Raw genomic sequence first — 26,220 nt, forward strand, 5'->3', positions numbered from 1 at the left:
GCATGGCCAATAAATAATCTGTGTTCAGGGAGGCTGATTGTTGGGATTAGTGCTCCAGATGCTCTTAACATCTGGAACTCCAAATTCATCATCATTGGAACCCAGAGGACAGCAGCAAGATTGGTAAGAGCTCTGACATGGGGGGTTTTGCCTATTGAATTGCTGCTGACAGGTATCAAGGCAAGAGGGAGCTTGTGGGGGGCAACAGCCATGCTATTATCGCAGCACTTCCAAATCTGTGATACGGTTTCTTGTCTGTGTTTGTGATTCCCAAAACTAAGTAGGGGCTTCAGGTCTTCAGGGACTGTAAGAGGAAGCATGGCTGAGAAGGTGGAGAGAGCACTGAAAGGACCCTGCTGAGCAGGCACAAAGGAATTGTGTCAGCCCTAAAGGTCTCAAAGCTCCAATTCATTGTGTTTGGGAGGTGGGATGAGGATGGTTTTGCTACTGGCGAGTCACAGAGCTTGAGTCCAGCTCTTGCACTGAATTCAAGATCCTGCCAAACAAGAGCTAGAGAGAGAGAAGGCATTACTGTGGACTGGGCTTTGGTTTATATCCCTATCCAAAACCAGTCCCTCCCTGTCGCTCTGCTGATCCTGCTTTGTTACTCTGTGCTAGCAGAAGAGCTTTCCTTGACTGGGCTTTCCTTGATGGGGCTTTCCTCCTGGTTCCAACTCCTTTTTTTTTATTTATTTATTTTTTTTTTACACTGCACTAACCTTTATTTTCCCTTCATCACAGGGTTTTATGAGTCTTTTGTTTGTGGAGACGGACAGCACAGGGGATGAGAAGAGAATTCTCAACAGCCATGGATGGGTTACAGCTGCGGGTAAGGCTTACCTCACGCAAATCACAACATTCCGCTCTCCTTCAGAGTCTCCAGCAGCTAACGGGAAGGAAAACACCAGCCACATCTACATCTAGTAAGCCTGTTAGCTGGACATGACTCTCTTGTTTATCACTGCAGGGGAACTATAGAATACTGTTCAGCGTTAAGTCCAGAGAGCACCTGAGCTCCTGGCTTAAGCTTCTCTACCTCCCTTTCCTGCAAACAGCTCAGCCTGCCCCCTCCCAAGCCTGCCCGGGGACTGCTGGCTGGAGCAAGTCAGGGGCTGTCCATCTCATGAGTTAATCGCTTCCTGTTCTGCCCCAAGGAGATGAAGCTGCTATAAATAGATTGTGAAGCCCTCATGGTTTCAGCTGTGACTCACACACATGGCAGGGAAGCATTAGAGAGAATTAACATTCAATCTCTCTCAGGCACTTTTCTGAGAGCAAATTCCATTCTGTCCCTGTTGCTTAATCTCCTTGCCCCGGGGAGATCAGCAGCACTTTCTGGAGGGTCTGAATGGGTCAAATGGACAGGTAAACCTGGAGCAGAAACATCATGGAGCAAAGGCTACTTCAGCTGGAGTAACTGAGCAGTGCCTGTCTGACAAGCAGCTGCATTTAGGAGCATGGCAAGGAGCTCTGCTTCACCTCTACTGGGGCTGAGATCAGACAGTCTGGATTTGTTATGGCACACACACACTGAGATGCCCGACAACATCCTCTGGGACTGAGAGAGCTTCTGGTGATGGTATGTGCTGGGACTAGATGAGCATGGGGAGAGGGCAGTTACTGTATAGCTGAGTCTGTGTGCAACTCCCATTCCTTCCCCTCCATCATAAGTTTTCAGAGCTCAGGGGAAAAAATGGAGCATGCACCAAACTTAACTTTGAGAAGCTGGGTGATCTTGTTTCCATATGTATTTGAAGTCATTTGCATGTGTCTAAGTGCTTGGTACCCTCACTCGCCCTGCCTTGTTGTGGTTATGCGATTAGCAATGCAGATCATTGAGCAATGTATGTGAGATGGAAAAAAAAAAAAAAAGTAAAAGAGAGGTGAGATCAGACAGATCTTGGGAGTGGGAAATGTGAAGAGTCTGTTTGCAGGTATCTATCCACCTTTTTGTCTGCCTGTCTTACAGGTACAGGGAAATAGCAGTAAGAATATTTTTTCCTGAAAGATGGCTGGGAAAGTAGTTCTTCCTCTCAGGATGAGGAATATTCCTCACACTTAGAGTTGCACTTTTGTGTATTTGGTGCCCCGTGGACAGAAGAGATATCCATGCCTGTAATTTCATAGTATTGCCATGGTTTCATAGCATTTCATCCACAAGGAGGAAAAAAAAAAAAAGAGTTTAGACTAATGGATGAGAGTTCAATGTCAGTATCTTTGGGCCCTCAGTTAGTGGTCTGGGGAGCCTGCCGTTTGTGAGATGAGGTATGTGTCAGAAAATCTTTTCCTTTTGTGCTCTTAGACCCAGAAATCAGGATTTCTCAGTGAAGCAGGGAAAAAGGCAGAAAAATCATCTGAGAAACTGCAGATTGGTGGTGAAATCACCTTATTTTGATGGAGATAAATTCAAGGAAATCACCCCACGACTACTCCAGGGGAAAGAGGGTTTTATCCAACTCCTTACTGCAGGAAAGCAGCGTCTCATTGCAGCTCTAGGAAACATCCTCCAACATAAACTGAAGCCTGTCAGTGTGAGGATGGTTAAAGAGATATCATTATGCAGGCTTCTCCTCAGAGCCTGATAAGGCACTCTATGAATTGTAGAACAGCTTGGGTTGGACAGGACCTAGTTCCAACTGTTTTAGATTGTTTATATCTAAGCGAAGCTCTTTTTGGTGTCCAAACAGATTCCTCTGTCTAGGAACATATGTGACTTAGCCTGATATCTAGAATATGGACTGCATGTGTGCTGTGTCAGGCTAAGGCTTGAGTGGGTCTATCAGCTGAGTGGGTCTGCAGGAACCTGTATAGTCTTAAGCCATCCTTGAAGTCTTGATGATGTTATGGAAGAACCTGGAGTACGTTGCACCTTCAAAATGTATGTAATAATGCCTGAATTGGCTAAGGGCCTTCAGAAGTAACTGTGGCATCCTTCTGTTCTTGTACAGAAAGTATGCCACATTTGCAACCCAAAACTGCAACCCAGAGTTTCATCAGGGTCTAGATCCCCCAGAAGGATCCTTACAGAGCCACAAAGCCATGTGCAAGTCTGGCAGTGGCTCTACAGTTTACCTTGTTGTAAGTGACAAGGCTCAGTTGACTGCAGAAACTCTTGCATGAACTATCCTGTAATTCACACACAAAAAAAAAAAAGTATTGGATGTAAATGGCAGGCCATTTGTTATATAACATTAATCACCAAGCTTTCAAACGCAACCTATTGATTTCTTACAGTAAGTGAAAGAGCAGAGTTCATGCTTAAGGACCTAATCACTTGTCATCTGTTCACTGTTTTTCTTTAACATTTATATGGTGGTCTCCCCAACCTTGATGGTCTCCAGTATTGTGAGATCTGCATCAACCTAAAATATTAGCCATTTTTCCAAAACATGACATTTGAAAATGTCAAGATTATGGAATATAAATGATATAAAGGGAATTACACATGCAAAATAGAAAGTCAAAAAGTTCTATCATTCATGGTACGTGGTGAAATATATATCATTCTTTTATAAAAGCTGTATCTGGCTGGTGGCTGCCAAGAACAGATGCTGGACTCTGCAAAAACGGCGCTGGGGGTGGGGTGGAATAGATAGACAGGAATAAGTTGAGGTGGTTGAGAAGGTATGAAATGAGAGCTCTGAAAAATAATACTGCCAGTCTGGGCTGATGAAATTCACCTGCAGGAATGGAAAAAGGCAATTTATCAGCTGGTGTGTGGGTGGTGTTCTTCTATGAGAATCAGTAAGGCCAAAAAGGTGAGGAGGGTAATGTCTTGAAAAGCTCAGTGAGAGACAAGTTGTCACCTCTGGTTCTAATTACAGATTACAATAATTACAATGTGGTCTAGAATGCCCAGCTAGGTGTCATAAGAGTACTGGGATTAGTCCATGTCCCTGCAGTAGCATTATTGTTTGATGTAGTGTGCCTCTTTCACCTCACTGGCATGCATGAGAGACCATTTTCCTCTCTCTTTTACTCTGAAATGATATCTTTTCTGCTTACAGCAGGCATCCAGCAGCCGGGGCCTCCTCAAGTTCATTGTTATGGAAGTGAAATGGATTCATGTGTTGGCCATCTTCTTCTTTCTGCTGTCTGTAGCTATGACAGGCTGCTTCCTGTGGCAGTACAGCCTCCCCAGGGTGGATCCCAGTGAGTAAACAGCTTTAAACCTGACCAATAAAAGGCCTTTTTCACTGTGGACATTTTTTCCCAAAGAGCTGACAGCACCCAGATTTACCACATGCTGATTGGTGCAAGAACAGAAAATTGGGTTGATGGGATGCTATTTAACTCTTCTGGTGTCCAGAGGAGCTCATGATCAGAAGAAAATCTAGCTCATGGATGGATTTGCCAATACTTCTGACTTCAACGTAGATTAAGTGATATACCAAGGAAAAGACATTTTTTTTCACATGCCTTCCCCCCCCCCCCTTTTTTTTTGGCATCTTAATATAAACATTACTCCAATTTAGAATGGATTCTGTTTCACACCTTACCATGTAGTTCATCTGATGGATTTGCTTCCTATCCTATTCCTCTGATCTTAGATCTTTGAACTGGTTAAGTCCCAAGTTCATACTACATGCTACACTGAATAAAAAGATCTTTGCTTGCCCCCTCAAATTTAAGATATGTCTCTGGACCATGCAGGATACAGTTAATTCAGAAGACAGCAAATACACTAGTTGATATAAATGTATTCTATTAACCATTGAAATTGTATTCAATTTTGGGTGGCACTTACAATTCACTTCTACCACTTTCTGAGGTTAAAATATGCATGGGACAACACTGTCCTCCTGAACCCAAACACAGACCCAGCTCTAGACAGTGACATGGCACTTTTACTGCTTCTAAATCCAGTAACAAATAGCCTCCACGGTGTTTTGTAGACCCAGCCTCTTACTCTTCCAGGTTGCAGAGTCAGTTGCAGCCTTTTGCAGATCCTGTTTGTTCCATGTACTATATATATCACATTGGAATGAGCAATAACAGAGCACAATGATCTTTTCACGTCCTGTAGTATCCAAGATAGAAACAATTCCAGATTCTCTTTTTCTGTGCAGAAGTGTCTTTCAGCTTTGGACAATGCAGTCAATAAAGCTAGTGCCGACTGTCGGATGAGGTTAGAGATTCTCAATGATTCTATGATTTTCGGTATGTCTATTCAAGTCATGTGTACTATCTGTGAACTGTTTTCCAGACCCGTCTGTGATGGAAGTAAGATCAGAAGCTGTGCAGATGTGCCCCCGCTATCCGGAACCAGTACCACTGGACCACCCAATCCCCATTCTGAAGGATGCATTGGAGAAGGTCTGTGAGGAGAAGGGAACTGGGGGAGACATATTTCATGACTGTTGTTCTGAAGGGTGCATAGGAGCCACTATGTATTTTGCCCCTGAGCATCACTGAGGAAGGAGGTAGGGGACAGAGAAAATGTATATCACATGAATCTACAAATGGGTATATAAAACTCCTTCACTGACCATACAGAACAGGTCCATAGGCAGTTAACTTAACCAAATAATAAGTTATGATGAATTGATATTATTACTTGTCCATCAGAAGTTCTGGTGAGCATCCATCAGCAGAAATGATAGCTGCTCTTGTTCTTGGCATCTTGTCAAGGCATCATTCATGTCCTGGGAAGCAGCTGACTCATGTAACTAGTGCCTATTAGCCAGTGACCATCACTTCCTGATTTTATTGCTGTACTGGCTTTCTTACATGCCACCATTTAAAAATCAAAAAGCTCTTGTAGCTAACTTCAGAAAAGGAGTGGAGGAAAAGGGAAAGGGGAAGAGGAAGGGGGTAGGGAAGGGGAAGGAAACCTGCATCTGAATGAAGGAGAGACCTGTTTTTTCTCAGTATGATATGTTTTCTCTGACATTGTAGTGCTGTTTGAAATTCTAGTAGGCTCTATTTGAAATGAGGAAATAATGTAGCATTTCCTTGACTGTATGAAGTGTAAGGACAACCATGCTTTGACAGGACATGCCTGATTTTGTAGACCCTGATTATATGATATAGTCTTCCATTTGTCTCTTTTTCCAGGCTGCAGAGTCCTAGCTTAATTAGTCATAATGAGGAAGCTGTCCCACAGATGTGATTGCTGTTTTCATTCTTCTTTGAGTACTTTCCAGTTCTAGCATACTCTTGTGGAGATGCAGGAAATCAGAACCCTAGACAGCATTCAAGGTGCAATTGGATCAGGGATTTATACAATGACAAAGTACTGTTTTCTGTTCTATTTTTTGTTGCATCTCTAATAATAGCTAATATTTGCTTTATCTCTTTTTCTGTCACAGAGCACTGAGCAAATGTTTTCATAGGAACATCCATCATAGACCCAAGGTCTTGTTCCCAAGTGCTAACAATCAGCTCATTGCCCATCTCTGTGTATGTGTGGTTAGGGTTGTTTTCTTACATGCACATCAGTTTGTCTACACTGAATTTCAATTGCTATCACTTCACATTCAATTTTATGAAGTCTCTAGTGTTGTCTCTGATGTTATTATAGAGAGGTATTTTATTATTCAATTAGAACTAAGTCAGAGAGGTTGTAGGACACCAAGTGACCATGAGTCACCAAACCTCCCTTCTATATCCTCCTCAGAAATAAGGTATCCAAACACTTCATAACTTCTTTGAAACAGACTAGTGAAACTATTCCTACTTTGTAAATTAAATAAAGCACAGAGAACCTGATTACTAAATATATAGGAAGACATAGATATTGGAAGGGGCTTAGACACCATAGCCTAAAGATTGTCTTCGGATCATCTCAGGTTCTGCCTAGGTTTATGATTGCTTGAACCAAATTAAAGGTCTTGCCTTATCTGAGATAACAAGCCTTACCTTGACTAAGAACTCACTGCCAGAACAGGAATAGCTTGAGCATGAAAACTGAGCCTGCTCAGCCTAATACTGAGGCCACAGCACTGACTACTAAGCCATTCTTTTTTCTTTTCTGACCGTGTATGGGATTATTAGTACTGACTCCCCAAGGCCTGGAGTTGTAAATTCATGAATGCGAACAGTGCTTTTAAAACTGAGGTGGGGAGGGCAGCAAGCACTGTTCTCAATGTTGATATTCAGTGTCATGTGGTAGGATGTCCCCAGAGTAGTGGTAGGAGTTGGTCTCAGCATTGAAGCCTGTCTGAGCTCTTGCGTCTCCCTGGGATGCTCTGGTTTTTCTACCTCTATTCCTGGTGCTAATTTCCACTGCTGGTTGTCAGTGTACCTTACCTGCTCATCCAGAGAGGAGGTTCTGAGGATATGACTGGGCTTGGGCTTTCTTGTCTCAAACACTGGGCTTGAAAGAAAGGCCATTTCTTTCATCTTTAACCATTCCATGTAAAAGATAACTTATGTGTGATGATGACATCATACTCACCGAGTGACTGGCTCTGGGGCAGACACGGTCTGCAGCAGAGCAGGGGATCACAGCATACAGTGGGTTCCCTACATCAAGGCCTCTCGTGGCAGCTGAGGGAGCCACGAGGACCTGGTAGCCTTCACGAGGGCAGCTGATGAGGCTCTGTTGTACAATGACAGTCTGTAGGGAGGGCGGCACACAAAGCATGGCATGGCAGTTTGAGCAGAAGGTTGCTCAGGCAGGGCAAACAGGATGGGCAGAGTATCCCTCCCCTCTCAGGAGACCATCACACCCGATGTCTGCCTCGCAGACAACAAATCTAGCCATGGTGTCCGCCAGGCAGAAAGCTCTTGCCAAAAAGACTGTGGAAACCCAGACCAAATGCCTCCCAAGAATTGCAGCTGTTCAGGTCTCCGGCTCCAGGGAGTGCCTGAGCCTTTTGCTACCAGTTTTGAATCTTAACCGTTCTGTGATTCTGTTGTGCTAGGGGAGGTTTAAGTTGGAAACTAGGAGAAATTTCTTCTCAGAAAGAGTGGTCAGGCATTGGAAAGGGTTGCCCAGGGAGGTGGTGGAGTCACTATCCCTGGGGGTGTTTAAGGAAAGGTTGAACATGTTGTGTAGGGAATTGGTTTAGTGGGCAATATTGGTGGTAGGCAGATGGCTGGAACAGATGATCTTGGAGGTCTTTTCCAAACTTAATGATTCTATGACAGTTCTGAGAAAGTCATAAAAGAGTAATGCATTCTCTTTGTAGGAGGTGGGGGGAGCACAGTGGCTGATTAAGTCTATATAACCCTGGAACAATAGGAAGCAAAAAGCAATCACAGCCTTCTGTGTTCAGTACTGTTCCTCTGAGTGTAGTTTCAACAATACTTTTAGCTCTAGCATGTTTGATGGCATGTGAAGTATCATGGGCTATTTGAAAGGTCTGGATCTTTTTCTCATACATATTTGAACCTATATATTAGTGTAAATAACAGGTGCACCATAAAATTTAAGAAGAAAGAAATTGCAATTTTTAGAGTTTCAGCATTTTTTAAAATCATATAAACATCATAGATATTATCAGAATGAGCACCACATTCCTCTAAACAGTGGATGTGTAGACTTGAAGAAAGAAACTGCATGATTCAGCATAAGCAATTCAAAGGAACAGGACAGATAAAATATATTCTTTTGGCAAAACACATTTGAAAAATCACCAGGCTATGTATACTCTCAGTTGCTTGATAGTAAGTAGGGCTGATTTTCTGTATCTAGCTATGCCTGTTACACAGTATATGCATTATAAGACTCTTCATTTGGATATTTGTCATTTCATATCATTTTCCAGGTAGATATGATGCTGCGGCAAAAGATTCATAGCTCTGGTCTCCCGGCCATGTCTGCCATTGTTATCTACAATGACACTGTACTGTGGACGGGCAACTTTGGAAAGAAGAATGGCTCAGATCCCTCCTCAGTGGTGCCCAACGAGTATACTATTTACAGGTGAGACCTGTTTCTACTGTGTTATATATGAAACATACGGGTTGCATGCTATCAAACGTTATCCTCAAAGTGAACAATTTTGAAAAGTTTTAGTAGCTGTGATTAACAGATACACACACACACACACACTCCCTGTATCATAATATAATCCCTGCATAGAGGACCTCGTGCTATTTGTTCCAGAAGACCTTTTCCAAATTTGACTCTGTTCTGTCACGAGTGGTTTTCCCCAGGGGTCGCTGTTGGGGCCCATCCTTTTCAATATCTTTATTGATGACTTGGATGAGGGAATTTAGTGCGCCCTCAGTAAGTTTGCAGATGACACCAAGTTGGGGGGACATGTCAATCTGCCAGAGGGTGGGAAGGCCCTGCAGAGGGACCTGAGCAAGTTGGGTCGATGGGCAGAGGCTGATGGGATGAGGTTCAACATGGCTAAGTGACGGGTCCTGCACTTTGGCCACAACAACCCCATGCAGTGCTACATGCTTGGGGCAGAGTGGTTCAAAAGCTGTGCAGAGGAAAGTTCTGTAGTCCAATGCACTACTGGGGTTGCATTTAATCATGTAAACATCATAGATACCACAAGAATGAGCACCACATGTCTTTTACACAGTGGACACGTAGACTGAACAAAAGAAACCACATAATTCAGCATAAGCAATTCAAATGAAGAGTGCAGTTAAAATATGTTCTTTTGCCAAAACATTCAAAAAAGCCTCCATCCTGTGCAGACTACTCCAGAATGTTGAATAGCAGACCATGAAGGCCAGAGTTAAGGTTATTAACCTGACCTACTTTCCAGCATGTTAGCCATTCTGTTCTGAATTAATAGAGGTATTGGCATGTAAGTCTACAGGCAGTGGGTCAGTTTGGTACTGAGTACTGCTCGTACTGAGCATCTGTTGTTTTGTTTCATGGGTTTCTCAATACATCTATAAATGTTTGTTACTTAACAGAATTGCCAGTGTATCCAAGATCTTTCCAACCATTATGTTGTACAAGATGTGGGAAGAAGGGAAAGTCACATCTCTGGATGACCCTTTGGAACGTTATGTCCAGAACTTTGCCATTAAAAATCCTCTGGGAAGGTTCAAGGCATCAGAACAGAGATATACAGCAGATGGGCTGATTTTTTTGGAAAAAGGCTCAACATCACTTAAGCCATCTCCTGTTACCTTGCGCAGAATGGCCAGCCAGCTCTCAGGTGAGGCATCCCTGCTTGCTGTCTGCAGACCACCGTGCCACTTGAAAGAGACCACAGAGACAACAGATCATATGTCAGGGATAAAAAAGGCAGCTCTTTAGGCCATTTACCAGTATGGGCTCTGCACTTCTCAGAGGTCAGGAAAGACCCTTGGAATCAAGCTGTCAGGAGCTTCATGAAGTGATTAATGGAAACTCCTCCAGGCCACCTGTTCAGAAAGGGGCCAAGCTGCATTGTGGGCGGGGGAATTGTTTTTCCCATACAAGATGAATATATATTTATTTCAGCGCTGTAGCCTGACCTGAAATCAGTCTCAGATTGCATAACAGTTTTTGTACTCCAGCCCGGAGTGCTCTTATTTTTCTGAGATGTAGAGTTGAGGGTCAAAGTGGCACCAAACATTTCTACTTTGATCAGATAGACCTAGATTGCTGAGCTAAATTTAGCTGTCAGTGTGCTTTCTGATCTGGGATTCCTGAGCTATTAATAGCTTTGTACTTGCTGGCAGGAGACTATTAATCTGCTGCTACTTTCATACCTGGGAAAATCTAACGTTAAGGTGGAAAGATTTCACAGGACCCGGGAGATAAAGGTCCTCTTGAAATAAAGTTTTTAATACTTGACTTGGGGATTCCAGAATTCACTGATCAAAGACACCATGCTGAGATCTTCTGCAGCAGTTTCACTGAACTCTGTAGAACTTGCATTATTGCAGATTGGAATAAATAACCTAAATTAGGACCTGAGATTAAAATAATCTGTAGGCAAATTGCAGTACCTCAATACAGAGCAGAGCATCACCTGAAGCCAGCCAAATAAGGGTTTTCCAAGGACTAATTAGACTGAAGTCTGGAAATATATCTGTTTAAAAGACAGAAAACACAAAGTGGCCTGTAGCAGTAGGAGACTGAAAGGAAGGCCTTTGCACAAGGCTGCCCAGCTCCTGGCCATGGTGATGTTGCTCTAGCCATCCTAATTATGTCTTGAGGAGCACCAACTCTGCCTGGTTCTATCTGGCTCTTAGGAGTGCCCAAAGCCAGTCTGGCTGCTACTTACAGGAGTAGACTGTGCTGGGGCTGCAGCTCCCTGCCTTGCTGCAGTTCCCTCTCATCTGGTGTCTTGCATCTCAAGCTCACGCAATGGAATTTTTCAGAGATCAAGTCTTCTGTAGAATGGCATGAAGAACAAAAATCTGTTTAAAGGATCTGTTTAAAAATTGTTTTAAACTTCATAGGCAAGGGAATAATCATGTGGAAATACAGACAGGGATTTCCCTGGCAGCCAATATGTCCTTCACTTCCAAAATACACCTGGGTAGTTTCTATTTTATTCACCAAGGTATTTTTGCTGAATGTAATGGTCCAGAGTTAGTGTTGGGGCAGGAATTACATTACCCAGATTCAGTGGTCTATGACTTGAATTTTGTGGCTTGCAGTCCAGCACGACCAGGTTCTTGCAGCACATTTGCTTTGTTCATATCTGCATCATTACTGTTTCCATCTTGCCATTGAATCTTGCCTTTTGATTGCTCTTCACCAGATTCAACATTTCCTGGATATTGTGGTTTAACCCCAGCAGACAGCTAAGCAGCACAGAGCCACTTGCTCACCCTTCCCACACATTCCCAGTGCTTTTCCCAGCTGTATCACAGAAGAGAATTAGAAGGGCAAAAGAAAGAAAGCTGGAAATCTCTTGGGTTGGGAAGGGAAGGGACTATTTTTATGTTGAATCCAAAACACAGCACCATACCAGCTACAATGAAGAAAATAAACTCTCTCCCAACCAAACCAGAGCATTGGACCATAACTGGTGTCAAATTGTGGGATGTTTCTTCTCCATGGTACAGGTCTGCCCAGGAAGCTGCGATCTACCAGCCTGCTGTGGAAAGGCAATACACAAGATGCTCTGGCTCTCCTGAAAGATGATATCTTGGTCGCTGATCCTGGAACCAGGTCAGATGTATTCACTGATGGGCTTTTGGTTTGGGTTCATGTTCCATACTGACATTAATCTCACCTATAGACTCCATGGCCCATAGAAAAAGACAACTATTCCTAGAAGGAGATTCAGTTTACCCATCTGCAAACACACTTGTCTTAGGTTGGAAAGAGTTACTTTTAGAGGTGCCAGGTTCTTTTTTGATTGAGTATAGAGCCTGAGCGAGAAGACTAGATGGGGCAAATTAAATCAATATACTTAGGTCCAATGAGCCTTAAAGTGTGAAAGGTACAGATTTTCACATGTGACCAGGCAAGTTAAACCAGTGAATTTAAACTGTCATAGATTTTACTGAAAGTTATGCTATGTCTGTAGAAATTTGCACATCTCTTATTATAAATTCTACTAACAGTTGTTAACAATTTCTGTAGTCTGTTAAAACTCTGTTATCTGAACTGCAGTCAAACAATCAAACTTATGAAAAAGAGCTAATGGGCAGTGGATAAGGGAAAAGATTTAGACTTAAAAAAGAATCAAAGTCTGCAAAATTTTTAGTGATTCAAATTATATTCTGAAATATAATTCTGAAATATATATGTTCTTAATTCAATTATATTCAGAAATAATTAGCTTAGGGTTATTAAGGATTCTACATCACATGAAGCCTGTAAGCTTAGAAAACTCTTTCTGAAAACAAATTAATAGTTTGGTCGTGGCAACCTTGTGTAGAGTTCTGTCCAATATCATGTAGGAGGTTAGAATATATGTACCTTTTAAGACCTGAGTACCAGATAGAAAAGTTATCTGCATTGGTATCTATGTATCATGCTCACCATTAAGATACATGAGGACATCCACTCACAGTATCTGAACCCCTTATTACTTCATGTATTGTTTATTTTAACTCTGTGTCACTCTTCCTGGATATACTCACAGCTAACATATCATTCTTTCGAAAGGAAATTTATAATCATTGCTATGGAAAACTGAGTTTTCTATCACACCAGGATGAGGACGATAATGAATTATTCTATGAGGTATTAAGGGATATCTCTAGATCATCTGACCTTGTCCATATGGGTGACCTCAACTTCCTAGATGTTAACTGGGAATACCACAAAGCTGATACAAACAGGTCCAGGAAATTCCTAAAACACACTGGAGATAACTTCTTGGTATAAGTACTAAGGAAGCCAACTAGGAAAGGTGTCCTGCTTAATTTGTTGCTTGTAAACAGAGAGGGTCTTGTGACTGAGGTCGCAATTAGTGGCCATCTTGGCCATTCAGTGACCATGAAGTAATTGAGTTTAAATCTTTGATGATACAAGGAAAACTGCCAGCAAAACATCAACCCTGAATGCGGGTACAGCAGATTTCAAGCTGCTCAAGGAAGTAGGTGTAAGGTCCCCTGGATATCTGCTTTTGAAGGTATTGGGATCTATCCGTGCTGGTCACTTTTTAAGAGTCATCTTTAAAAGAGCAGGAGCAGGTAATTCCAAAGTGTCAGAAGTCAAGCAAGAGGGGCAGAAGTCTGTCTTAGCTGAGCTTGGATTTTTTTCTAGAGCTTAGGCGCAAAAAGAAAGTCTATGGACACTGGAAACAAGGTCAGGCGTCACAGGAGGACTATGGAGATTCTGTTCGCCTTGTATGGAGAAAATTAATGCGACCAAAGCTCAATTACAGTTGAAGATGGCCAGTACTGTGGGGGGCAACAAAAAGGGCTTTTTAAAGTGTGTTAACAGCAAAAGGAGGACCAGAGAAAACGCTGGACCATTACTTGATGAGGATGGTCACCTCACAAATAAGAATGTAGACAAGGCAGAGGCACTTAATGCCTTCTTTGCCTCTATCTTCAACACCGATGACAAGCCCTGGGACCCCAGATGCGCTGAGTTGGAGGACTGTGACGTGGAAACGATAAATTCCCAGCCAACTCCAAACTTATGCAGAATTTGCTGCTCCAGATGGATGCATGAGTCTATGGGGCCCAATGGGATTCATCCCAGGGTACTCAGAAAGCTGCATGATGCCATCACGAGACCTCTCTGAATTATTTTTCAATGGTCTTGGGAGTCTGGAGAGGTCTCTGTCAACTGGAAGATTGCAAATGTCCTAGTTTTCGAGAAGGGTAAGAAATTGTTACATGTGATCTGCACAGAGGACTCAAATGTGTAATAAAAGGGTTGCAGATGATACTAAATTTGGAGCTGCTGACTGCCTGGAGGGTGGAGAGGCCTTGCAGGGAGATCTTGACAAATTAGAGGGCTGGGCAGTCACCAACAGCATGACATTCAACAAGAGCAACTGATGGACTCTGCACTGGGGACAGGACTACCCTGGGTATATATACTGACTAGGGGACGAGAGGCTGGAGAGCAGCCCTGCAGAAAAGTATCTGGGGGTTCTCGTCAACAGCAAGTTGAATCGGGAGTCAGTAGTGTGCCCTGGCAGCCAAAAGGATCAATCATACATGGGGTGCATCACGCATGTCATTGCTAGCCGGTCAAGGGAAGGGATTGTCCAGCTCTGCTCTGCACTGGTGCAGCCTCACCTTGAGTTCTGTGGAAGGACATAAAACTATTAGAGAGTGTCCAAAGGAGGGCTGCAAAGATGGCGAAGGGTCTAGAGGACAAGACGTATGAGAAGTGGCTGAAGTCACTTGGTTTGTTCAGCCCAGAGAAGAGGAGACTGAGGGGAGGCCTCGTGGTGGCCTGCAGCTTCCTCACAAAGTGGGGCAGAGGGGCAGGCACTCATCTCTTCTGTCTAGAGATCAGCGATCGAACGGCACCAACCCTTCTGGAGTTCAAGAAGCATTTGGACAAAGCCCTCAAATATATGGTTTGTTTTTTGGGTGGCCCTATTTAGAGCCAGGAGCTGGACTCAATGATCCTTATAGGTCCCTTCCAACTACCTATTCTATCATTTTGTGATAATATATTTTTCTGGGAATGTTGAACTTCAGCCCATTTCCGACATAAACTTTTAGTCCTATGTGTATTTATTCCTGAGGTAAAATATGTATGTACACATCATGCTTTTATTCATCTAGATGAGCTGGAAGTAGTTGAAGTGGCTCCAAATTTATGATCCAAATAGACCTTAGTGAGGTGTATCTTCACACCACTTAAAAAATATCAAACATTAAAACACGATTTCTGATATTTATTTTTTTTGGAAACAAAATTGTCCGTTCATGTCTTTAAACTTAATTCAAGTGAAAGTCTTAATGCCCTTTATGTATATTACCGACTCAAGCACTTAGATGTCTTTAATCTCTCACCATTGCTGGATACTGGTTTAGAGACATTTAAGTGCTTTTTAGATGCTTTTCCTATCTTAAGATAGCTTAGGTCCTTCAGCGGTTGCACCATGTTAAATCTCCTGAGGCTCACCTGGGATTTTGAGACCTTTAAGGTAAGCATGTCTTATTCTTGACTCTGCTCTTGGAAAGAATGAAGACATTCTTTTTGTGAACAATTATTAGACAGTAAGTCAGGATATGCAAATATATAGGTTTTTGCTTAAAGGTTTTTTGTTTGTTTGTTTGGTGTTTTCTATCTCTGGCCTGCTTTCTAACTTTAGCAGTTAAATAGCTCAGCTGATGTTCATGTCAGAAATTTCTCGTTCCTGAATTAATTACAAATCAAGACATTAGCACTTTTTCTCTGTTACTGCCTTCTCACTTCTTTCTCCTTCTCTGATAAAATCAGTCTTTCCCCAGATGAAAGAGACCTAGCCATTGTTTTAACAAAGTCATACCTACACTGCATCACTGAGGGAAGGCTGATGCAGATATATTCCTTTCTTTTCAGATGCCACTACAGCAATTTGGCCTTCTCGCTGATGGCGCATGTACTAGCTGACCATGCAGCTGAGGGACAATACCAGCGCTGGATCTCAGAGAACATCCTAGACCGCTTGGGCATGGAGGACACTGGCTTCGACATCACACCACCGATCCGCTCCCAAATGGCTGTGGGTTTCTACGGCAGCCAGCAGCCAGCCCCTCTTTATGACCTCGGCTGGTACAGGCCTTCTGGCCAGATGTACTCCACAGCTGCTGACCTTGCCAAGCTGGCAATGGTCTTTTTGGGCACCTATCACCGTCGTCTCTTAGAACCTGACACAGTGAAGACAATGCTGACACCTCTGTTTAAGTGCTCCACTGAATACTTTGCTAACAAGACTGGCACACCCTGGGAGATTAATGAGCAATTGGGTTATGATGTCATTAGGAAGGATGGAGACCTTGATGGATATTCAGCTACCTTCTCACTTATCCCCAAACTCCGCCTGAGCTTCATTGTACTGATGGCAGGGCCCAGGCCTCAAGGTGAAGATATTGTAACTCAGACATATGAGTATCTTATTACTGCCATGGAGACTGCATTCAGAGAGGCAGAGAAAACCTTGTCTCCTCCTCCAAGTCCAGTCCCTTATGTTGGTTACTATACCTACTCCAACTTGACTTTCTATGAGATCAAAGTTGGACCTGGTGGGGTGCTGGTCATGCAGCAGTTTGGGCCTCACGTTGAAGAGCTGATCCCTGAGAAATACCGGACAATCAAGCTCCATCACCTGGAAGAGCGTGTCTTCCAAGTTGTTTTTGACAAGGAGTTCCCTTGTGTTCTGCATCTTGGCTCTGCTTCCATCTCACTGGAGACCCAGAATGGGCAGCTCTTTAATTTTTATCCATTTGATCGCAAGGGTTTGTCTCCTGGGTTTGATGCACCAGGGCTAAACACATACAATGTACTGCGTGTACTTCGTAAACCTGTATTCTATAGCTAAATGTCCCTTCTCCTTTTCTGACCATTCCTGGGAGATGGCTCAAAATCTGCATCTTACCAGACTCTCCTGTCTGCGTGGCTTTATGGATGCCACTTGAAAGGGAAAGATGCTGGCAAATGACTCTCTTGTCCAACAAATATGTCATGTATCACTTCTAAAATGACTGCGATGGTTTGCCACCCCTGGCACTGCATGACAGACTGGCTAGCAATGGAGGATGCCTACAGAAACAATAAGTGGGAATGTGCTGGATGGATGGTGTTTGTATGTCATAAAAAAAAAAAACTTGAGCACTTAGGTCTTCACACATTTACTGCCTGTATAATTACCATTGTGGTGATTGACTGGTACCATCGAAGGGCTGGGAATTATTATGATTATTTTTGCCTCATTTTGAGGAATCCAGTCTGCAGTCTGAGTGCCAAGATAAAAACTGCTACTGTCATGACATCACTCCTGACCTAAGATCTTCCTGACAAGATGGCCCTTTACAACATCCTTTGCTCCTAGCTGATGTATTACAACTGACTTCACTTTGCTTCAGCAAGAGGGATGTATGACATGAAATCAAGCCACAACACATCACTATATTCATGGCACGAGGGCATAAATTTACAGGCAGCGTGAAAAGCCTTGGTTGTAAATCTGTAAGGTTTTGATCATTTGTATCATACATCAACAAATCCCTAATTCTTTCCCTCTGCTTTAACATCTGTCATCTGGCAAAATGACAGCTGGCGATAATTGGTATTTGTTATCATTAGGACTCTTCTGCCATCTCCTGGGCGAGATGTGTAAAAACCCTCAAGACATTTTTGCGAGAGGATGCATTAGTAAACCCAAAGTTACAGATGGAAATTTGAATATTCATTTCTGCTCTTTTGTAAAGAAAACAAATAAACGATAGCAAAGCCAATAGCCAATAAACAAGCAAACTGATACATAGATTTTATTCAGTTTCTAAGACTTGAAATAATTTGATTTATTAGTAGTCTTAGGGCACAAAGGAAAAATAATTAAAAAAAAAAAAGTTATGCTATTAATGATTAAGGTAGGGTTATAGACATACTTCTCAGCCAAAAGTAGTTTTCATCTATACATAAAGCCTTGTCCAAATAAGACAACAATTCATTAATATTAGTAAGAAAATTCTGTTGGAAATATTGAAAGTAATGTATTTTCCTTTTTAACCCCAACTTTGTAATGTCAGCATTCCCAGCACCATACACAATGACTAATATTCTTAAGAAAATCACTGAATTACTTACAAGCCATTTAAATCAATCTAGACTGAAATACGACTGCTTTTGGGGGTTCCCACCTCCTAGTTCCCAGCCTGGCATCTCCTAGGTGTGGTAATGCAGTACTAAGTTTTGAATATTTTTTAAAATGACCATAAGTGTGAGTGCCTGTCCTTGGCCATTTCCTCTATTTCTTACCTGTGTAACACTGACATACACTTTGATAAATGTGTTGCTCTGCTGGACATCTACACCTGTCATGAAAACTGTTTACCTGCCTATCTGTTTGCAATGGTAGGAAAATGGTAGGAAAATATAAATGCTTTTCGTAAGTCTAAATCTTAGCTCAACTAGGAGCAAAGGATAAGACCCAGAGAATCTTCTAAAACATTTCTATTAGATTTGTTACAAAACAGAACTTTCTTGAATAAGGTACATTAAGTTTCTGACCAGCTCAGAGTGAGCAGAGATGGAGTTGGTAAAACTTACTGTAAAAGCCTTCCCCTTCCTGTCTTTCCTGTCCCTTTGTGGGATCCTCTGCTGAAATCTTTTTTGTTTTGCCTCTGCCTTTCTGGCCAGACCATCAGTGTGCAAACCACACAAGCAAACACCATGAACTTACACCTCTTTTTCACCACATACCCCTCTGCATTCCCAGGACTCATTTATTTGGCTTGTTTGACTGTTCCCAATAAAGGCAAACCTCAATCCCTCCACTCCATGCAGCTTTTAATTATATCTGTCATGGAAGGTTTGTTCAATGAATTTTCATCCCTTTGTCTTGACTTGCCTTGACAATGCTCTCATTTTGAAGAGGATTTCACTCTGTGAGAAACCAGGCTGGACTAGGACTGGCCTCAGAGCAACATCTCTTCCAGGAAGAGTCCTTATTTTGCCTCTAGGGTTCAAGAGGAGGCTCGTAGTGCATCCCCGTATGCCCTGGGAGGCCTCTAGGGCATCCTAGAGGAAACTGGAGGTCACTGGGAGGCATTCTGGGGGAGCTAGTGGGAACTGAGTGGCCTTGGTTGACCTGCGGAGGATCTAGGGTGCAGGAGACAACTACAGGAGGCCTGCAGTGTGCCCAAGAACGTGCTAGAGAGCCCTGAGAGGCCTCCAGAGGCCATGAGGTTCCTGGAAGTGTCCTTATTTTGCTTCTAGGTTTGAAGAGGATGTTCGTAGGGTAGCCTAGAGTGCCCTGGGAGGCCTCCAGGGCATCCTAGAGATATCTGGGGGTCACTGGGAGGCTTTCCAAGGGAGCTAGTGGGAACTGGGTGGCCCTGGTTGACCTGCAGAGGATCTAGGGTGCAGGCGAAGACTACAGAAGGCCTGCAGTGTGCCCGAGAGTGTGCTAGAGAGCTCTGAGAGGCCTTCAGAGGCCACAAGATTCCAGGATCAGTCCATATTTTGCCTATAGGGTTCAAGAGGAGGCTCTTAGGGCATCCTGGAGTGCCTTGGGAGGCCTCTTGGGCATCCTAGAGGAACTGGGGGTCAGTGGGAGGCTTTCTGGGGGGGCTAGAGGGCACTGGGTGGGTACTGCCTTGGTGAGCGTGACATTAGTTTTTAAGTCTGTGCAGCAGAAGGCCACGTTTCAGTGTCTTGTAGTGTGTTTTGACCCATCAGCGTAGCCTTTTGGTTTTCAGATAGCCTACTCAAGTGCCTAATTGCACCTGTGAGTCATGTTATTACATGTGGGTTTTTTTGTTTTTTTTTTTTTGTGTAATCTCTTATGCTCCTAAATTATTTTTGCCTATGGAAAGAAAGGTTTGAGCTAATTCCAGTTGAAATCGTTTCAGTTACTTGCTTGATCATATTGTCCTTTCAATATTCAAAGCTGAAGCAAAAGCACAGGAATTGTTGCTTCTAGAAATAGCCCAGTTCTCTGTGCTGTGCTTTGCACACTGTTGAGCTAAGCCCGATAAACAAAAACAACACAGCTGCTGCTCATCCTTCTTGATTTCTTTTTATTATTATTATTTTATTTCTTATTTTTTTTTCCTTTGACCCTCCCTTTCCTAGGTGATTGGTTGGGTGCCAGGTGGGCCTAATGGTGTATAAGCCACAGGTGTCCCATCAGAGAGCTCTTTCTGCCCGAGCTGCTCTTTGGGGTAAGTGCTTTGTTTTTCCTTCAGCCAGTTGTAGGGTTCTTTAGGTGGGTCAGAGTCTATGGGCTGGTGCATTTCCAAGTTGAGAGAGGTAAGCGTGTCTTTTTGAGGTAACAACTAGTAGGATCTTTTAGAGTAAAGCAATCTATATAATAGTAGGTACCTTTATTGCATACGTCTCTTCTTCAGGTGAGTAATTTTTACAGCATGCTTATGGATAGGAAGATGATGTTACTTCACGTTTGCCCTGTGGTTCTAGGACCCTTATGATTTTTGCAGAATTACAGGGCTTACTGTGAATGTGACCTTATGTCTTCACCTGTACATCAAATATTATCAAAGTTACAACCTTGGTGGTAAAGTGATGGAGCACGGTTTAGGGGAAATGTATCTTCCAAGTTCCCTGTGCCTGTATGTATCTGAAAACAGCGGCTGTAGGCACGTATGGTGTAGTCTTTTTCAGGGTTAGGGACAGTTTATTGTATCTTTGGAGCTTTTTACTGCTGTTTTGCTGGTTTTCTAGGACCTTCTGGAGGCGTCGGAGGACCTTGCAGTGTACTCTAGCACCCCCTAAAAGCCTCTCTGGACTCTCCAGTGCTCTCTACAGTATCCTACAGCTTTCCCAGTGTATTCCACTGCGAGTACTCCAGTGAGGGAGTACCACAGGAGCTAAAGGTCACTATGTGGCCCTGGTAGACCTGCAGACGATCTAGAATGGAGCAGAGGGCCACTGGAGTCCTCCAGTGTGCCCTAGATTGTGCTAGAGAACTTTGGGAGGCCTCCAGGGGCAGTAGACAACAGGAAGCAGCCCTGGGAGGCCTCTAGGGTGCAGGAGGATGTTTTTAGCACACCCTGGAGTGCAGTGGAGTGTACTGGTAGGCTTCTAGAGCATGCTGGAAGCAGCTGCCCTCGCTGATACGAGGACAAGTTCTCCTGGGAGCCCATGCACAGCTCCTGCACTCCTTTGCTTTCCTTGGACCTTCTCCTTGGATGCTCCAAACCAAACTTCCTCGGCCACCTCTGCAGGTGTCCCGGCGCAGAGCACACATGCAAGGCTCTGATCTCAGCAGGTTTCTTTAGAATAGTGCTTGTACTAGGAAGCCCTCACTTCCTCATCCCATCTATGCTTGGAACAAACAAACAAAAAAAAAAAAAACCACCCCAAGCCCACACTGCAATAGCCTCCCAGCTAGGATAAAATCTATATAGTAGCACAGATTTATCCCAGCTGGGTCCACACAAGTGCCCAGTGCAGAAGTCATGCCATAGCATGAAGCCGTGCTTCCTCCTCAGCTCTGCTACACCCCAAGCTTAGGAGCATCTTAGTTTCACCCCAGAGCTTTTCTTCCAGAGAAGATTGGATCAGGACTGCATCCTCCACAACTAAGTGTTGTGGCAGGCTTTGTACGCTTGGTTTGGATGCATTTTCCGGGGAAGTGAATCTGAATTGACCAAAGGAAAATATGTTTAAAACACTGCTTTAAAATTATGTCCAAATCCTAGTGTTGCCCCTGCAAAATCTCTGCTCCACCAGCTCCGCTGGCCTGTTTGTGCTCTACCCCCCCAACATCCTGGGCTGTGTTTCTGGATGCATCTGCAGGAGATCATGGTTTCCACCCGGTCTGCTCTCCAGTACAACTGGTGGGGAAAGGAAAACCAGGTTGTCAACAGCCACCTGCCAGTGTGGCAGAGAAGGGGCTGGTGAGCTACAGGGGATAGAACTGGAAGGCTGAGACCTCAGTGAGGGTGCCCAGGCAGCCTAGTGCTTAATGCAGTAACCTCCATTACTACAATCTGCTCTCGGTCCATCCTGCAATGGCTCCTCAGGGCAGATTTTGGACAGAGCTGGGCTACATACCTTCAAAGTTTTTTGTTTTTTTTTAACTGCAAAACAGACCTCCATCACTTGCCTCCACTGAAGCTCAGGTTGCTTCAAAAGTAGGTGAAGTCATCATGTTCCAAACACCCTGAACTGCAACTCCTGAAGCTTATAGGACTGATCTTGCTAAATCCAGCTCACTTTCACCATACACCAGTGAAAGGTCCACGTGGCACCAAGTGAACTGGGGGTACTGCCACCTTGCCAGCCTCACCCTGCCTGTGTCCCTGAGGAGGGGAGCACCTGGGCAGAGACGCTTCCCAGAGCCCTGTGAGGAGCACTGGGGGATGCTGCACCCACTCCAGCAATTGAAATCTCACATGCAGCCGTGGTCTCCCTGCAGTTGGTGACAGCATGGGTTTCTCCATCTTTTCCTGGCTCTCCAACAAAGTTCCCTTCCTTAGGAGGACACTACACAGACTAAAAACCTTACCTCGATGAAAAGGTTATCTCCATCCTCACCATGGTCTTTCCTTTTCAGCCCATCCCCTTCATTGTGGCAATTCCTACCTTAACCGAGATTCTGCAAACCCTCTCCCACCCCAGTACCCAGAGAGCTGCTCTCCAAACTTGCACAGAGCTTGGGCCTCAAAGAAGAGGGGCAATAAAAGGCAGTAAGAGCCAGGCACTAGCATGGCATAGCCCCTCCAGGAACAGATGGGACCATTCCTCACAGTTAGTTTCAGGAAAGGGAACATCATCTGCTCATTTCTGAGGGCATGACACTGCGTGGCCAGACTGGAGGTTTGCAAGGACTCTGCCTGCCTTGCCCAGGGAATGCTTGATCCAAACACCCTTGAAAACAGCCCACTGGTTTCTAGCCAAGGTGCCTGGGTTCTCTCCTCAGTCACGAAGTCCATGTCCAAGCTCGCATTCCTTCAGTCCAGAAGCAGTCCTGGAGGCCACGAAACACGCTGGATCAAGTGTCACCTAGTGGCAACAGAACTGACGAAGGTCTGCAGAGACCCCACGTGCTATCTACAGGAGTGGGACCCAATCTGCACACAGGGGCACTTGAGTGTGGCCAGGCCTGGGCAGCAGCTGCTGCGCAGTCCCCGCTCCCACATGGGGCCCAGATGCTGCATCCTTGGGGTTGGTTTTCCTTTTAGCAGCTCTCCCTCCTCCTCCTAAATTGAACGCAGCAGAAAGCTGAAGGGAACCGTGGCTTTCCCATGCCCTGCACCCTCCTGCACTGATCTCCGGGTTGGTGTCCGGGTATAAACGGCCTCTCCCTCGTCAGCACTGAAGAACCTACTGCCAGAAACCAGACAGGCATCAGAGCACTGAGAAATGGAAGTCAGAACTAATTTATTTAAGAAAAAAAAAAAAAAAACTTGTAAAAAGGAGGGGGAGGCATCGATTACAAGCTTTGGAAGCTCTTGTCAGGACAGTGCCAAAGAAATTAGCTTTATACAACAGAGAAAGGGGTAGCAGGAGGGGCCTGGGGCCATTCCCCCACCCTGAGCCTCCCCAGACCTGCATCTGCAGCAGGGTCCACAGCAGTCCCCTGTGAGGGTACACCAGCATCCTGGGACTCGTCCCCTTTCTCCCTCCACCACAATTAAAGTGCAGCAGGGAAAGGGGGAAGAGGGGCTGGCTCCCACCCACACCACCCCAGCACAGGCCACAAAATGTGAAGCCCCAGTGCCCACGGCATGATGCAGCTCCCTCGTCCCTGTGAGCTACGTGGTGACCCTGAGGACCAGCAAGGAAAGGGCTCTCACCACCGCAGTTCCCAGCAATTTCACACACAGCCCCAGAGGCAAATCCAGGGGAAAAAAATACTCCCTACAAGCTTCCTAACACAAAGGCACTGGGATTGAATTAAGACCCAGCAAGTGCCAGGAGGAACAGCACTTCCCTGCTGTGCCCAGGTGTCCCTAGGCAGGCAGGGGAGGTGGGAGGAAGAAGGGACACCCCCATCCTGCGTGCCCCAAGAGAGATGTGCCTCTCACGTGGGGCTGTGGAGAAGCTGCATCCCTTCTTCCTCCACCTCAGGCAAGAGCCATTTGCAATAGAAAAACCCAGAAAAACTCAGCAAGGGCACCACAGCAGGTTCAGGATCCTGCAGACAGTGCCTGGAGAGCCCAGCTCAGCTCCTGCTCTCAGCCAATGCCCCCTCTGCCGGGGTTCCTGGTCCTCTCAATTTATTATTACTATTATGTGCAAGTAGTTTTGCATCAGAGCCCCCCCCCAGCCCTCCTCTCTTGCCCTGCAGCTCCAGCCCCACGCCTGCACCTCAGCCCTGCTTGTGCCTCAGAACGTTCCTCCGGCCCTGGGGTATTGTGGAGAGCAAAGCGTGAGGGTAGCTATTAGACAGGAAAAACTCCACCACCCCCCCTCCCTCCCCAAACCCTGGCCCTCTCCCTCGCACGCACCCCCTGCCCGCGCCGCCAGCTGCAAGGACAGTCCGTGAGGGCCAGGTTACTCATCGCCCTCCTCCTCGTGGTGGTGGTGGCTGGAAGCAGGAGGTTCTTCCACCTCCTGTTGGTGGTGGGCATAGTGATGGGGGCTGGGGCCCTCCGCAGGCATGTTCTCCTCTGTGTTCAGGTAGACGTTGAACAGGGCTCCCTCGTGGCTTGGCTCCTTGCCGCAAGCCTGGCAGCTACAATGAAGTATCTTCTCCACCAGCTTGTCAACCCTGGGGATTTCGTCGTTGCCTGGGCAGTCCAGTGTCACCTGGATAGAGAGATGAGGAGGCAGCAAGCCTGAGTGCACAGGCTTGGCACCCCAATGGCAACCCTGAGCCACACCGTGCCCTGCAGACTTGGGGTGTTTTAAGCCAGAAGTGATGGCTTGCTACCCAAATAAGCCTCCATGGTCAGTCTGCAAGGTAAGGGTGCTCTGGGGATGTCTCACGGGTCACAGGCTGCACAGACCCATTTTACCATCCAGGAAATGAAATTACTCAAGTGGGACACTGCTCCCAGGCACAACTGGCACAGAAATAGCAGCACTAGCTGCAAAGGCCACCCAGAAGACACATTGCTGAATTATCGCAGCTAAGTTGGCCAAAGCCATCTGCCCAAATGTCTGAGTCAAAAGCAAAGCACCCCAACTCCCTGGGTGCCTGGGCCTGCCTCGGAGGCAGGGTTTATGACCCTTCCAGGATTAACGATGGCATGAAACATGCAGAGATGCTGGGAGGTCTGAGGGTGACTGGCAGATGGACTGTGGGAAGCACTTCTGGACAGCCTAGAAGGTAAAAACTCCCAAGTGGGAGGAGGCGACAAAGGGAGTGGTGGAGAGAAGAGACACACGGGATGAATAACGCAGGGACTGACAGAGGAAGCTTCTGCAAACAGTGACAAATGCACCATTCATCACAGCAGTCACATTGCTTCCAGCAGCCCCTTTCACCCAGGTATCTCAAAGAAGGGTAGAGTCACCTGAGAGATACCGTGGAAGGAAACTACAAGCAAAGAAACCTCAGGGAAGGAGAATGACTTGTCCCAAAGCGGTGGCAGAGCAGGCCTCAGAACCCCTGAGCAAGGAGGAGCATAAAAGACCATGGGGCAGGCACGGATACTCACAATTTCCCACATGGACTGGGCTGGCATGCAGGAGTCGCAGTGAACCAGGGACTCTGTGGACTGAGGGAAGGTGTTAGGGACGCTGTAGCTGAAACACTGTCCCAGGCAGGCCCTGTGAAGACAACAGGAGGGATGAGGGCTCAGGGTAGGTGCCTGCTCTTCCCAACAAAGGCAGAAAGAGATCTGACTTTCTGCTGAAACAGACAGAAAGCATTAGGGCAGAGGCAGGACATCATGCGTGGCTTCCTGTGTGAGTGACAGTCCCCACAGCGATGATGGCAAACCATCAGCAAATGAAAATCAGCTGTTTGCAGCTCTGCGCCGAGAGTGGATCCATACCTGTTCTGGATGGACTTGGACTCGCAGCCGCTGTGCCCCACGATCTGGGTGATGTTCTTCGCCTCGCACCAAGCGCTCTTGTCTGGGAAGAGGGCGAGCTTGTTTATGGGGGGCGGTGCAGCCAGAAGCAGCGCTGGGAAGAGGGCACCAACCACGAACCGTAACATCATGGCCAGCTCTGACGAAAACCTACAGCTGAAGTCAGAGCAAAGCATTAGCAGGAAGGAGAATGGGCAAGCCAGCCCACTTCTCTGACCTCGTGGCAGTTCTTGGCTGGGTCACACACAGGGACGTCCTCCCAGTGTGTCGGTACGCACATCT

At 45.3% G+C, this 26,220-nt stretch overlaps 2 protein-coding genes across 4 annotated transcripts in view; one reads left to right on the forward strand and one right to left on the reverse strand.

Annotated features, from left to right (window-relative positions):
• On the forward strand, positions 1 to 23,383 carry LACTBL1 (lactamase beta like 1). Of its 2 annotated transcripts, XM_083802386.1 has the most exons (8): positions 1 to 123; positions 742 to 829; positions 4,008 to 4,152; positions 5,207 to 5,316; positions 8,715 to 8,872; positions 9,829 to 10,076; positions 11,923 to 12,028; positions 15,827 to 23,383. In XM_083802386.1, the coding sequence occupies exons 2-8, from the start codon at positions 785 to 787 to the stop codon at positions 16,803 to 16,805; spliced, it is 1,791 nt and encodes a 596-aa protein (XP_083658512.1). In that variant the 5' UTR covers positions 1 to 123; positions 742 to 784; the 3' UTR covers positions 16,806 to 23,383. The 2 variants fall into 2 exon arrangements, with proteins under 2 accessions (XP_083658512.1, XP_083658513.1); XM_083802387.1 differs by lacking the exons at positions 1 to 123; positions 742 to 829 and adding an exon at positions 841 to 1,579.
• The window catches only part of LOC310882917 (neuroblastoma suppressor of tumorigenicity 1), a 13,713-nt gene continuing 10,811 nt past the window's right edge, over positions 23,319 to 26,220 (reverse strand). For both annotated transcript variants that reach the window (XM_083802388.1, XM_083802389.1), the window contains 3 exons: positions 25,900 to 26,094; positions 25,561 to 25,672; positions 23,319 to 24,706 (listed from right to left, as the gene is read on the reverse strand). In XM_083802388.1, the coding sequence (XP_083658514.1) occupies positions 24,452 to 24,706; positions 25,561 to 25,672; positions 25,900 to 26,069 (537 nt within the window). In that variant the 5' untranslated portion in view covers positions 26,070 to 26,094 and the 3' untranslated portion in view covers positions 23,319 to 24,451. The remainder of the gene's footprint in view (positions 24,707 to 25,560; positions 25,673 to 25,899; positions 26,095 to 26,220) is intronic.

The sequence above is a fragment of the Anser anser genome (assembly GCF_964211835.1).
Source record: "Anser anser genome assembly, chromosome: 17".
Classification (NCBI taxonomy): Eukaryota; Metazoa; Chordata; class Aves; order Anseriformes; family Anatidae; genus Anser; species Anser anser.